Source organism: Cebus imitator, unplaced genomic scaffold (assembly GCF_001604975.1).
Source record: "Cebus imitator isolate Cc_AM_T3 unplaced genomic scaffold, Cebus_imitator-1.0 Scaffold244, whole genome shotgun sequence".
Taxonomy (NCBI): Eukaryota; Metazoa; Chordata; class Mammalia; order Primates; family Cebidae; genus Cebus; species Cebus imitator.
Window position 1 is genome coordinate 2,643,922 of NW_016107559.1, and position 14,067 is coordinate 2,657,988.

Genomic DNA, 14,067 nt, shown 5'->3' on the forward strand with positions numbered 1-14,067 from the left:
CTGCCTGTGTAATTCTTCACAGATAAGTGGGGGAGGACAATTTGTCCAGGAAGTCGATCTTCATGATTGATGGTTAGGTAAACTAAGAGTTGTACCAGCTTAAAAGTGGAATGGTACTGCTGCCTCTTCCTCCATCCTCTTCAAATCTTCAGAATTTGCAAAGCCTTAAATGTCTCATTAAAATGGATAAAACCAAGACTTTAATGGGCAGGGGCCCCTTCTTATGAACCCAAGTGCTGCTCTTTGGAGAAAATGTATGTCTGTCTGTTGGCCCTTGCTATCTGGGTCCTTTAGCCTTCTCTCAGTACCAAATAACACACGTACTTATCTGAAAAGTAACTGGAGCAAATTAATTGAGATAGAATGCATATTCCATCAAATCCCAGCTACTATGATGCTGGTGGGCAAGAGACTTCTTCCAATTCGTCTTTTTCTTTGGACAAGAAGCCTACTTTCCACAGCCTCTCTGTGTGAAGTATGTATTGAAGTAGTCTAAGGCTTAGATCCTGATTACAAAAGAGCAGAAAATAATAGCTTTATAATATCTAATGCTATTTTATTATCATAGCTTTCTATCTATATTATTACACTTATTAGCGTTTGCTTTGTGCCAGATACTATTCTAAGCACTTCAAGATACACTGGTTCATTTATTGCTCACAAGAGTCCTATGATGTAGGTACTAGTATTATCTTTATTTTATAGATAAGGAAATAGGGACACAGAGAGGCTTAGTGACTTGTCCAGAGTCACCCAGGTAGTCAGGCTCCACATTCTACACCTGTAACTACTAACCTAAACACTATCTCCCAGGATGAGATTCAATTGCAGAAGTTTAGATTACATCATAGGAAGCATTCCATTTTTTAACTGAGTTCATCAATTCTGTCATCCACAGGAGCAAGGGTGACTATGGATTTTCTTTTTCTAGATTGGAGCAATCTCTCTAAGATTGTTCAAGTGTAGTCTTAGAAGTGCCGGGGTCTTGATTTTCTATATATCTTTCCACACTATGATCTTAAGAATGAAAGAATTTTCTATCAGGGGAGCAGGGAAGACACTATTGCCGGATGTTTTCTCTCTTGACTTTGACTTTGCTTCCAAGAACATACTTTTTTTCCCCAAAGCTAAAAAAAGGAGAGGAGACAGTTCTCTGAAGGGAAACACCACTCCAAGCATGGGAGGAAATCATTTGCTTCAATCTCACACTGCTTTGGAGCCCATGTGCTCCAATTTTAAAACTCACTTGTTCTGATCTAGCTCTTCATCCCTTCCCAAATCCCAAAGCAGTCTTCTGAAACTAGCCCCCTTCCATGAAGCCTGGATCTGACCCCTACATCTTCTGCACAGGCAGGGCCTCCCATAAGCTCCAAGTAGGAAAGTGTAAGGGAAGCCTGCAGTGAGGGGTGGAGCAGGGGCAGCCACCTTGTTTCCACAGCTGTTCATTACATCACTTACTTAAAGCCTGTGTAAAAGGAGCAGTCTTTGCACTTGAAAAGCTTCTTCCCACCGTGCTTGTCCCGGTAGTGGCGCCTGATGCTCTGGATGTAGCCGGAGGAGAATTCACAGAATTCGCAGTGAAGCACGGCTTCGGTTTTCTGCTCAGTGCCAGCAGCGGCCCCAGAAAGAGGCACAGGGCTAACACGGCTGTTGTTTCTTGCCAGGGCAGCTGACTGATAGTGGTTCAACTGCTGCTGAACATCTGGGGGCTCTGAATATGATGAGTCTGTGAAGAGATGGGGAAAATGACACAGGGCACAGAGACCAGAGTCGAGGTTTGATGCTTGAAAACCCCTGACATCAGGTTTCTTTTCTTCCTCCAGCTTCACTAAGGTACAACTGACAAATAGAAATTGTTTATACTTAAGGTGTGCAACATGATGACTTGATGTATGTATCCAATGTGAAATGATGACCACAATCAATTTCATGAACGTATCCATCTCCTCACAGTTATCATTTGTAATGTGCAGGGAGCACACATAAGACCTACTCTCCAAGCAAATTTCAAGTAAGCCACACAGTATTATAAATTACAGTCATCATGCTGCACAGTGGATCCCCAGACTTACTAATTTTGTAACTGAAAGTCTGCAACTTTTGACCACCATTAGTTTTTAGTTTTGTTGTTGTTGTTGTTTATAAGAGGGATGATGATGATTCCATCTTTTATCTTCCTTTTTCTTCTACAACACAGATTTGGGGAATGCATGTCAGGAGAAACTATCACCTCTTTTAATCTGACTTTGACGGCTCATGGTATTTAAAAATAAAATTTTGAGGTTAAAGGTTTTAAAGCATAGGAAGAAAGTAAACTGTTTGTTTGTTTTTAAACGAAATCACAGCATGGCAACAGGCTGTGAGTGCCCGTCTTTATAGGTGAGATAAGTAAACCCACATAATGTACACAGGAGTCTACACAAGAAAGGAAAGGACATGATGCAACATCTCCTTTGCAGCCCAGATTTATTCAAGCCAACTAAATTAAAAAAATCAGTCTTTAACAGAAATGCTCAAGTACAAGGCATTCACACAAATATAAAAATGTTTTATGCCTTCACACTCAAGTAATTTAAATTTTAAAATATAAAAATCCAATAGCGTTCCCCTGGAATGGATGTTTAAAGCTTAGTCAGCATTAAGATGGAGATTTATTCATAAATCCCATTAAAATGAAATTCCAAACAAGTTTCCCTGAAAGGTATTTTAAAGTTTGCGATTCTGAGGAAAACCGTGTAAATGACAGGCACAAATCTTAACCCTGAGAAGCTTCAATGGTATGTGGTGGAGAAATCTGATCTAGGAGGGAGGAGGGGAAATCTCAGAGTTTCTTCTTTGAATTAAAAAAAAGAGAGAAAAGTAAAAAAATAAATAAATAAATAAATAAAGAGGTGGGGGAGAGAGAAAGTAAAAGGTCTTGAACCTTTTTCCAACATGCTGCTTTCAGTGTGGAGGTTAGAAATTCAACAACATTGTCCTATATAACCTACAGCTGCCTATGAATGACACAAATGAAGTCCATGAATACCACACAGATGAATTTCAGTGTAACTTTCCTTGAAAAGAAAACAAAGGGCTCTTTTCTTAAGCCTTTCAAAAAGCAGGGGGGAAAGGGGATAGAAACTGTACAAGCCTCCTCCTGATTTGATGGACACTTAATTTTCCAAAGCATAATTCCCTAAGGCAGGACATGGAGGAATTCTCTAAAACCCATATTTGATGAAACCAGCACCATCCATCCCGTCAGCCTCTTTGAACAGGAAAACAAAAGCAGAGCAGCCTCGCTGATTGCTGGGCCACCGCCTGTCTGCAAAATACTCAAATATCTTCCCTTTCTTGTTCTTCTCCCCGCCTCCTGAATTCATATTCCTCAAGATTGAGAAGAAAACCCTTTGGAAATTGTAAACAAACCTGCCACACACACAAAAATGAAACAAAAGGAAACTTGAACAATCTCTCCAAGCCTCCATAGGTTCATTACCAGGTGTAAACGGAAGACAATGGAAGAAAGGGAATGACAACTGAATTCATTTTACCCAGTTCTTTTATCTCCTTTTTCTTTATTCCTCTACCCTAGCTGATGAACCCACTCTGGATCACAATAATGCAATTGTCAACTTCTCATTCTTTCTTTCAATAGCAGGTTTGTTTACCATTTCATGGATTGTTTGAGATGTTTTCTATTTAAGCCCTCAAGTCTAGTTTCTGCTTGAAACACACGCACAATGAAGCACAAAACACACTCCACCTCTCTTGTTATCACAGCCTTGAGCTGTAAGTTGAGCACTGCCAGCCAGTATCCCCAGATAGCTTCCATCCTCTTGGTAATGTTGGTCCTAGTTTGCACTCTTAGCTCTGCAGAATAGAAGTTCTATAACCGACAAAGACAAAGCCAGGTCCTGCTGGCCTGTGATCTGTCCACCATCCACAAATCTACCCAGAGACCAAAACAAATATCCCAAGTCATGATCTAGGTCCTAATAAGGAGTCACCGTCCCCTCCACAACAAGGCACATCCCTTGATCTCCCAGATTAGTATGGATGCTAGCAGTCATCTCAGACACCAGGTACTTGACATCTTCAGTCCCTTGCTAGCAAAACTATAAAGAAATGAACAGCTCCCAGCCAGATGATAAGCCAGATGAATGCACCCCCCACACCTTCCATCCAACCCCAACTCAACACATGCACTGATCTGCCAGGCAGACCCCCTCCAAGGACCCCAATCTCTTTTAGTTAACACATTTTTATCTTGTCTCTAGGGCCTATTGCATATTATTTCATCCACCTCAAAAAACAAATTCTAAATTTTAACTCTGGTATTTATATAGTACGGAAAACCTGAAGAAATAAAAATGCAAGAAGTCACGGAAAAAGCCTTCCAAGAAACAGAGGCTCATAGCCCTTCTCAAATGGCAGTGCAGAAGGAACAGCTGATGTGTCCATGTCATAAATTCCTTTTTTTTTCCTCCTGGTGAAAATCAGATGGACAGGTTTATAGACAAAAATAAGCAAATCCCATCATTTATGATACATGTGTAATAATGCCCAGGTTACAACTTTTTGGATTTTTCTTAGGGCTTTACCTTCCTCTTTGCTGCCAACATTCTCAATTTCGCTCTTGCTCACATGGAATTTGTGAGTAATGTAGGATTTTAGCACTTTGGGCACTAAAGTGATAAAGACATGAGTGTGTATCATTCCACCAATCCTTAAAAAGCCTACTTGCTAAGCTACATAAAATTCCTGTTTTTTCATGAAGCATTGGCCTGAAGAGCAGGAAGGAGGTGGTTTTGTGCATAGGTTAGAAAGGCAAACAGACTGTTAGCTGCGAAGGGCATGTCACATAAGTTAAAAATCATCATTAAGACTATTTTCTTTCATTTTGAGCTTAAGGAAAGAAAGGTTAAAAATATCCCTGTGTTGGGAGACTCAGACTTCTGGTCATGGGGAAATACAGCAGCTGAATCACATGGATGTGAATTCAGTGGGAAGTTCTGCAGCCAACTGCGGCTCATACAAATTACATCTTTATCACCTGTATGGCCAGTGGTATCTACAATGAAACCAACAGCAAAGGCTAAAGTGGTCCACCTTAGAAGCAGGTCATAGCTTAGCATCATCATACACTGCCAACCAACCAACCCACCCACCCACCCACCCTTGACACATGCAGTCTGAGAAAAGAGTTTTATTCTCTGACTTGTGACTTTAATTACATGCAAAGTTTTAGAAATGAAATTATAATGTGTAATTATAGTTATAAAATAAATTTAATTAAGTTATATGGAGCTCTCTCCAGTTTGTAAGCTCTCATAAGAAATGAATTAAAATCAGGATCAAGCTAGAATTTTAGCACTGATGGTCAACGTGCCTATAGGATTTAGAATTTGTTCAGAAGCCAGCAATTAACTCTCAGATCTATGGTGTGCGGTCTAATTGGGTTTACATCTCAATCTTACCAACAAGGTAGCTGAAGCTGAGGGTGGTGGTCACACAGATACAAAGAAGCAGGGGTAGGATTTGAACAAAGACCTGTCTGATTATAAAGTCTGAGTCTTGTGCCTTAGGCATCTGTACTCAATGGTGACCTCTAGGGTTCTCTGATACAAATCAGGGGAGCCAGAAAGAACATGAGAATTCTCTCAGCAATAAACACATAGTAGAGAGGAAAGGGAGAAAGTGATAGAAAGAGTTAAGAAAATAACATTAGAACAGATGCAAATGATAACAGAACAGACAGAAAATAACATTAAAATGAATAGGGAAGAAAACACTAACATTTTGAAGCATTATGAAAAAAAATAAAGCAAGACTCAAAGAAAAGAAAAAGAATATCCGAAATTTCAAAATGCTTATAAAAACAAAATAAGGGACCACACAGGAGACATTTCTAGAAGCATGTTGTGAAGATAAGCCCTGCAAATACCCAGAACTGGAAACCTGTCTGTCTAAATGTCATGCTTTAGTTAGATGCTTGATGAATTGTCCTTAAATAATAACACTCTAACATTTCTCAAGTGGGATTTGGCTGGGAAAAGAAAGATACACAAATGCAAATGAGAGATGGGTGCTTTTTCATGGCTCTTGAACAGCTCAGGATTTCAAACCAGGTAAGGGCTGAATTCCCGAGGGGACATCCTAACTCTCTCATTTTTCATGTTCCTGGAGAAACTGGAATTTTTTTGCTAATTCCAGCTCTCCAGAATAACAGTTTGAGTTGTTTCGATTTTCTTCCCTTTTTTTCCTCTAAAACTTAGCCAGCATAGGGACAATCACAAGAAATTTGACTTTATAAAGGCAAATGACAAATAAATGGACTATAAGCCCAAGAGAATGAGACTTTCTTGAGTATTCACAGTTCCAATTCCACAACATTTAGTTAACATGATCCTAGTGCCAGGCCATGTGCTGGCTCTGGGGATTCAAAGTGAAAGCAGAATGAAAATATAGGCCTTCTCCATGTCTAGCAAACTTACCCCACTGATTGAAGAAATAAAAGAGGCAAAGGGAACAAATGAACAGTAGCAGGAGAGAGCAGCTATTGTAAGATTAAGGAAGACACAAGGAAGAATAAGAGTCAATTGGGCAGCAAATTGTAGGAGCCGCAGAGGACAGCCCCTTGCATGCCCTAAGTGATACAAAGAGGAAGGAAGCTGTACCAGAGAAGTTTTCTGCAGCTCTGCATAAAGAATATGAGTGAGGGTGAAAGGGAGCAGAAGTACCTTGGTGCCAGCAACTACATTTAATTATATTTGAGCTAGATTTTCATGCAGACTTGGAAGACAGGGTTGTTGGTCAGTGTGAATCAACTACCAAGAAAAAAATAAAAGACAAGGAATTTTCGGTAAGCAAATTTTAGAGGTAGCCAAGGGGCAAATGATTCAATTATACCCATTCATTCCGCAAATATTTACTGAGCATTTAAGTAAACAGAAGGGACCCTGCTCTGGGACAGTAAGACTTGAGTCCTGACCTCAAGCAACCCACCTTCTCAGACAAACATGTAAATAATTGATTGTAATACAATGCAAACAAAATGTTCTAATAGAAGTATTTATAAACAGTGAGGAGAAGGAGGGAAAAATCAGCAGTACCTTGTGCCTGATACAATGTGGGAGTGAGAGAGATGGAGAGGGGATGTCAAGAGAACTATGAGTGTCCATTAATAAATATAACTAGTATTAATTAGTGTGTTAATTAATGAAATCAACACTAGACATGCAGCTACCTAAATGTTCAACCCACTACACCTCCACCTTAAGTCATACAGTTTGGAGAAACTAAACAGAAATTCAACAACTACATTATTATCACAATGAAAAAAATGACTTAATTCCCCTAGGGTAAAGAAATGAGTTTGAACAGAAAAACATGTACATCAGAGGGTGGGGTAGGTTGTGTAAGGGACAATTTAAAATCACCAAGTTCTAAAATAGCATAGGAAGTTCAAATAATACATGGATTATAATTTTCTTCCAAAAAGCAGACTATTTAGCAACTAACGGTTGGTAGCATGAGCAATCAGAAACAGAATATTATCTGTGGATAACTTAAAATATTGTAAATGCCCAAAGTGAGGAAGTTGAGGGAGAACCCAAATAAGCTAGAAGTATAGGCCATTATTTCTAATCAATAAATAATAGAAAATTTGAGAAAGGCACATAACAAAGGTAAGAGAGCAGCTAAAAATATACTTTAACAACCTGGAAACTTTTAGAATGGCATGCAACTTCTATTATACAACTGCTAATAAACTTAGGCAAAGAACAAAAATAGTTTCAGTATTTTCATGTATGTGACAGTGATCCAGGAATCTGTAGTGACCAGATACAGAATTCTGCAATAGGAACTCTACTGAGCTTTGTGATCATCTGACTCTTCATGTAAACCTGAAAAGCTGTTCAAGCTTTGTGTCTGATGGACTCCTGAAACTCACCACGTTGAGAACTGATATCATCTTTCCCTAAACATCTCCTTCTGCATTCTGAATGTTGGTGAATGACTGACCACTTTGCTTAAGCTCAAATTATGAGATTCTTCCTTCAAAGTTTCAGACTTCTCCCTTTCCTGTGGCAGCACATTTAAACAGATATCATGCCTCAGAGACATGCCTCATGATCCACCTCCATTTATTTTCCTCCGCAGTCCTCCTTCGCTACACCTTGTTCATTCAGGTCCTCCTATCACATATGGGCAACTTTTAAAGCCTCCTACCTGGTCTTTCTTCTTCTAAGACCAATTCTAGTTCAGCCAGCATACACATCATAGACAAGTAACATATATTACTCATATATGATTATGATATGACTATGCCCTATTGGTTAAGAGGAAAGCTCTTCAGTCTGGTCTCAGCCCATGTCTCCAGCCTCACTTCCAGCTAGCTTCCAATTCCTTGCACATTCTACGTAGTGCTTCATTGAGGATCCTTGATCTAGTCTACTGGTGGTGATTTCTCTTCTTTTTCCCTGGCAAATTCCTACCCATCCTTCAAAACTCAGCTGAAATGTCGCCTCCTTTGTGAAGATTTTTCTCAACAATCCAAACAGAACTCTTTGCTTTCCTCTATGCTTTGCCAACACATATACATTGTGATTCTTGCCCTGATCTCATTATACCTCATACTGCATTTACAAGTCCTCTTAAGCAAACTTGGCTAGATCAATGTCTCTGACCTTCAAATATTCTAACCAAAGAAGAACCATGGCAACAGTGGTGTCTAGGCTGATATTGGGCACCATCCTCTAGCAGGTCCACCCACTTCTGCTTCTAGCATTGGACCTAATGCTAACACGAATCATCAGTTTCATTTGCTCCTAAAACTTTTTCTACCAGTTATATCTGCTACTGAGCTCATTCAATTTAATTAATATTCTACAAGATAAAATATAGGTATAAAAGTGTTATTTCTCTGAAAGCTATGTTGAATGCTTTGAAAGGACTTGATAAAGTCAAGTTGCTAAAAAAAAAATTACTGTTAAGTTACATTTTGGCAAGATCAACTATAAAAGATTGAGAACATAAAAATCTAGAAGAACTCTGCTCTAAGACTGTTTCACAAATGTCTAAGTTCTTATTCCACTTCAAAGAAATGGAAACTGGAAGTAGCACAATGCAGTGTAGGTGAGTGTGGTTTATGCAAGAGAGAAAACAGGGAACTTCAATTAAAAGAACCAGATTCAAAAACTAGGCTTTACCCTGTATCACAATACTGGTGAATACATGTATTCACCTTTTAAACGAAATTAAAATGCTTAAGGCATTTTGAAAAGGATTCCCTAGTAGATGGTGATTATCAAAAAAAGAAAATAAGTGCTGGCAAGGATGTGGAGAAACTGGAACCCTTGTGTGCTGTTGTCTGGAATGCAAAATGGTACAGTCTCTATGGAAAATAGCATGGAATTTCCTCAAAAAATTAAAAACAGAACTCTCATATGATCGAGCAATCCCACTACTGGGTATTTATCCAAAAGAATTGAAATTAGGATCTTGAAGAGATATGTACTCTATGTTCACTACAGCATTATTTACAATAGCCAGGAGGTAGAAACAACCTAGGTTTTCAACATGTGAATGAGAGAACATGAGAGAAAATGTGGTGTATAACACACACACACACACACACACACACACACACACACACAGAGGAATATTATTTAGCCTTGGAAAAGAAGGAAACCTTCTTATATGCTATAAGCCAGTCACAGAAGGACAAATACTGCATGATGATACTTCCATGAGGCACCTAGAGCAGTCAAACCCATACAGACAGTAGAATGGTGGTTGCCAGGGCTGTTGGTAGAAGGAAGCAGAGAGGAGTTGTTCTATGGATATAGTTTTAGTCATGTAAGATGAAAGAGTTCTAGAAATCTGCTGTATAACAATGTGCATACAGTTAACAATATTATACTGTATACTTAGAAATTTGTTAAGAGGATACATTCCCATGTGACCTGTTTTTTACTACAGTAATTTTTTTAGGTGCCTTTAGACAAGAATCTGCTAGGTTCTTTAAAAACTTCATCAACTTTAATTATCACCATAAATACTTAATGACGGTACTTAAGAAAATATCCATTACATTGAATTTGTGGACAACTGTCCTATATAGGCACACAAGGCATTGTTCCCACCAATCTAAAATGACAACCAAGCAGGTAATGTCAGCTCCATAGCAGCAAGGGTTCATGCTGTCTTTTTCGCTGATGTATCCCAATGGCTTAAAGGTGCCTGGAAAGGAACTTAAGAAAATGTTTGCTGGATTGAATTTGTGAAGAACTTTCATAACTCCAGGTACATATATATTGTTTTAAGTTACTAAAACAGTGTGTAACACAGAGCTATCAAGATGATTCACAGACTCAAGAAGCCTGCTGCTTTTAAAAATTTTTCTTGGTTCTATCTGAAGTCCTTTGTACCTTGGTTTAATTCTCTTTCTCAAAATACCTATTTCTCAAGTGTTATTAACACTGAGCAGAATTTGGCATCCAGAGAAACAACAAAAACCACAAATCACCAATGCAACTTTCCAAGTATTTCCTCTGAAGATCATCAAAAATGTTCTTTATCTATGGGCTATTCCAAAAGAAAATTATATTTGAAACTAAGCTTTGGAACACAAACCGTTTCCATTCCTTCTGGATAGTGTCTAAGAGGGAACATACATCTCTAAAGGCAGCCACATTATTTTATTTCCTTCTTTTGATTATGCCTTGAAAATCTCCAGGCCAAGAACTCTGGCACCTCCTTGTCTACTGTCATCAGTGGAGCTCTCTGGCCTGGACGCACAAGATTATGATACAATGGCTGGCGGGGGTGGGGGGATGGGGAGACAATGGACGCTGGATGACTATATATAGGAATTCTGGACTTCGTTGTCATGGAGGCGAACGGAAAAACAAACGCCTAATCCTGAAAATAAGGTTGAGGCCAAACTTGAAGGAAACACACACTGAAAACTTCCTGTCATTCTGATGAGTAAAAACAAAACCTTGAAATAAGATCAGGGACTAGATTGAGAAAACAAAACAAAACAAAATATTACCCTGCAAAATGACAAAAACACAGCAAAAAATGGGCAATCTTTCTCTTTTTTGAGATCAAGTTTCCCACCATACTTAAATTCATTGAAAGCGTTTCTCAAAGGACTTATTTTGTGTGAAGCTTCATGTTTTTTCTTTATATTTTTGAGGAATCCAGGCAGGTCTGACCTGAGGCCAAGGAGGATTCCTGGACTTTTCAATTCACTAGGTCTTATATTTGGGAACACATCCATTTGTCTTTCTGTATTTTTTCTCAATGGCATCACCATTCATTGACCCAGTCAATGAAATTAGAATAAATCCTTGATTCGTTTCTCTCTTTCTTTCTACACATTCACTGAGTCAAAAGCTCTGTTGGTTCAGCTTCCTGAGAAACTCTATTTTTGTGATCCACTCACTAGTCCACTGCCATGGCTTTTGTTCAGGCCTTCTTGGTTGCTGTGTGAACTCCTCCAAAAGGTTCCTAACTTGCATTCTATTTTCCAGTTTCTTCTCCTCTAACATTCCTTTCTTTTCTAAAATGCAAATGTCATCATGATACTTGCCTTCTTACAGAAAGAAGTTCAAACTCCGAACCACGGGGCTCACACTCTCCATCTTCACAGGCTGATCCTCACTCCCATGCCCACACTGTTCCCATGCCGTGCTTAATGCCAGTCACATACAAGGCTTCTAATGTTCACTTTTCATGCCTTTTTCCCCTGCATCTTTGTACATTCTTGCAATATTTTTCTTATACGTTTCAGTCTGACAAACTCTTACTCATCTTTCAAAATTGAGCTCAGTCCAAATCTGCCATCACGATGAATGTTTTCCTTGACCTTCTAGATACACTTAGTAAATTCCTCCCTTAGACTCCCCTACTACTACATATCATGCTGTATTGAAGTTAATTTATTTTGCCCCCACCAGACTATGATCTCTTTGAAATTTCGTGATCTATTTATCCATTCAAGTAGCCATGTGTCCATCCATCCATCTATATATAATTTTTTTTAAGTCAGTGTACCCCAGAACTTAGTTCAGGACCTGGCCTAAAACAAGTGCTCAACAAACATGTTACAAACATCCAAAAAAATAAAAATAAAAAAGAGTACAAACTGAAAATACTGTTCTGGAAAACCTAGATTTAACAAGAAAATGCAATTGATCAAATGCTACTCTCTCTTTGGACATGGAAGTTTAAGAGTCTTCCTACTCAAACACTGAACCACGTTTGCTGAAACAAGCCTGGATCTTTTTTAATTACATGGACAACAGCTTCTGAACATTTAAGAACTTGAATGCAATGTAATTCAGAATCCATGACTGTCTCAAGAAGCCAAAGGCATTAATTTCTAGTTTTGCCCCTAAATTAGCTATAAGCCGAAACTCAAAACAGATGCTATCAGCACATCTGGAAGCCACTTGAGATGATTCAGGATGCAGCTCTCTATTCCTCATTTTTTTCACCCATCAGTAGGCATCGATGTTTGTGAAATGCTCAGATGTAATGGGTACCACGCATTTAAATGCATCATGGCTTTGTGATAAATAATCAACACCTGAGACCATGCAAATAGAGCCCTTTGCAATCCATAAAAAGGTATTCATGGATTATCTTCAGGCATTTAGAACTATATTTTCACTGTATATAATGTTTTACCAATTTTCCTACATCAGAAATACACTCATCTCAGATATGCAGCATACAGACTATCCATTTTGCATAAGGACTTGTAGTGGGTCAGAAAAGCAGAGACAGGTTTATGTTGCTCAGGTAATCAATGAAGAAACAGAAGCATAACCTGGGGCTCCTGAATGCCCACTCTCAAAAATGTTATGTGTTTTGTTTTTTTCTGCCACTGTAGATATTCCTTCTTCATTAAACAGTATTTGTAATTCAAAGTGTGTGTTCTTAAAAACCCTCCTTGATACAGGCAGGAAACTTGTAGGGAAAGGAACGTGTGGTGAAGGATGCTTTTTCTAATGTTTTTTTGGAGGAAACTCTGGATGGCATCTGCCATTGTTAATTGAGAAGCTTTCACAATACCGAATGCATAATTCACCTGTGACTCTTTTGAATTGTGTGATGAGGAAGTAAGGTTTCCTGCTGTTCGTTTAGATCATATAGATGTCTTTACCATGCTGAAAAAAAATCCAACAAAAGTGTTGAGTACAAAAGCCTCTTTATATAAATGACTTGGCCTCAACCGTAGAGAGCTTGTGAACAACCTCAGATGGTATTTAGAGCTCACAGGCCATGGGCAAGGCCACAGTGCTTCCTCCTCAAGACTTGACTGGAGGGAAGATGCCTACTGACTTCAAGGAGTCGGTCACAATGGATGGCTTGCTATGAACAGTGCTGTGAGAGCCTGGAGGGAACAACCGTGGAGATTCTTAAAAGATTCGATAATCAAGAGGAAAGGACACATCTGGGTATAAGCATATATATATATTTAGATACACGTAGAGCTCTCAGTGATGCTATACGGAAATCAGGTGAGAAAGGCTATGGCTGATCAAGAACAAGAATGAGCAGCCACATTTCAAAGCACAGAGCTCTTCTAAAATTGTCCCTGAGCGGGAGTCTCTGAGCCAACAAACCCAGTGGGTTTCTTACCCTTTTTTCTTTTATTTTCACCTATTTCCATGCAGTGTAAGAAAATCCTGGCTCTAGGTTAAGCTGTATTTTTAATCATCGTTAAAGCAGTAGGTTATTCCCTTAGGATAGCTCCTCTACCCACTCCAAACTCACCCACAGAAATGATGCCCAGCGATGCTGGACTCAGGTGTAGGGTATTAAATTTCCAAGAAGCTGGAGGGATCAGGTAGTAAGATCCAGGTTCACCTTTCACTGTCTTAGCCAGCTCTGTCTAGCATCTGTGTCAGGTGCTTTTTATAAAGTCTCTTGTTGCCCTTCACTATGACCTTATGAAACAAGAATTATTACTTCCCATTATATAGGCAGCAAAACCAAAGAACAACTGGAAAACAGAGAACTTTTCAGCTTTCCAGAGTGTGTTGATGAGCCTCCTCCTAGGTC

The 14,067-nt window shown here is 39.0% G+C and overlaps 1 protein-coding gene across 4 annotated transcripts in view; it reads right to left on the reverse strand.

Moving 5' to 3' along the window:
- ZNF462 (zinc finger protein 462) overlaps positions 1–14,067 on the reverse strand; it is a 155,663-nt gene that overhangs the window by 40,414 nt on the left and 101,182 nt on the right. For all 4 annotated transcript variants that reach the window (XM_037727893.1, XM_017498575.2, XM_037727894.1 and 1 more), the window contains exon 8: positions 1,459–1,726. In XM_037727893.1, the coding sequence (XP_037583821.1) occupies positions 1,459–1,726 (268 nt within the window). The remainder of the gene's footprint in view (positions 1–1,458; positions 1,727–14,067) is intronic.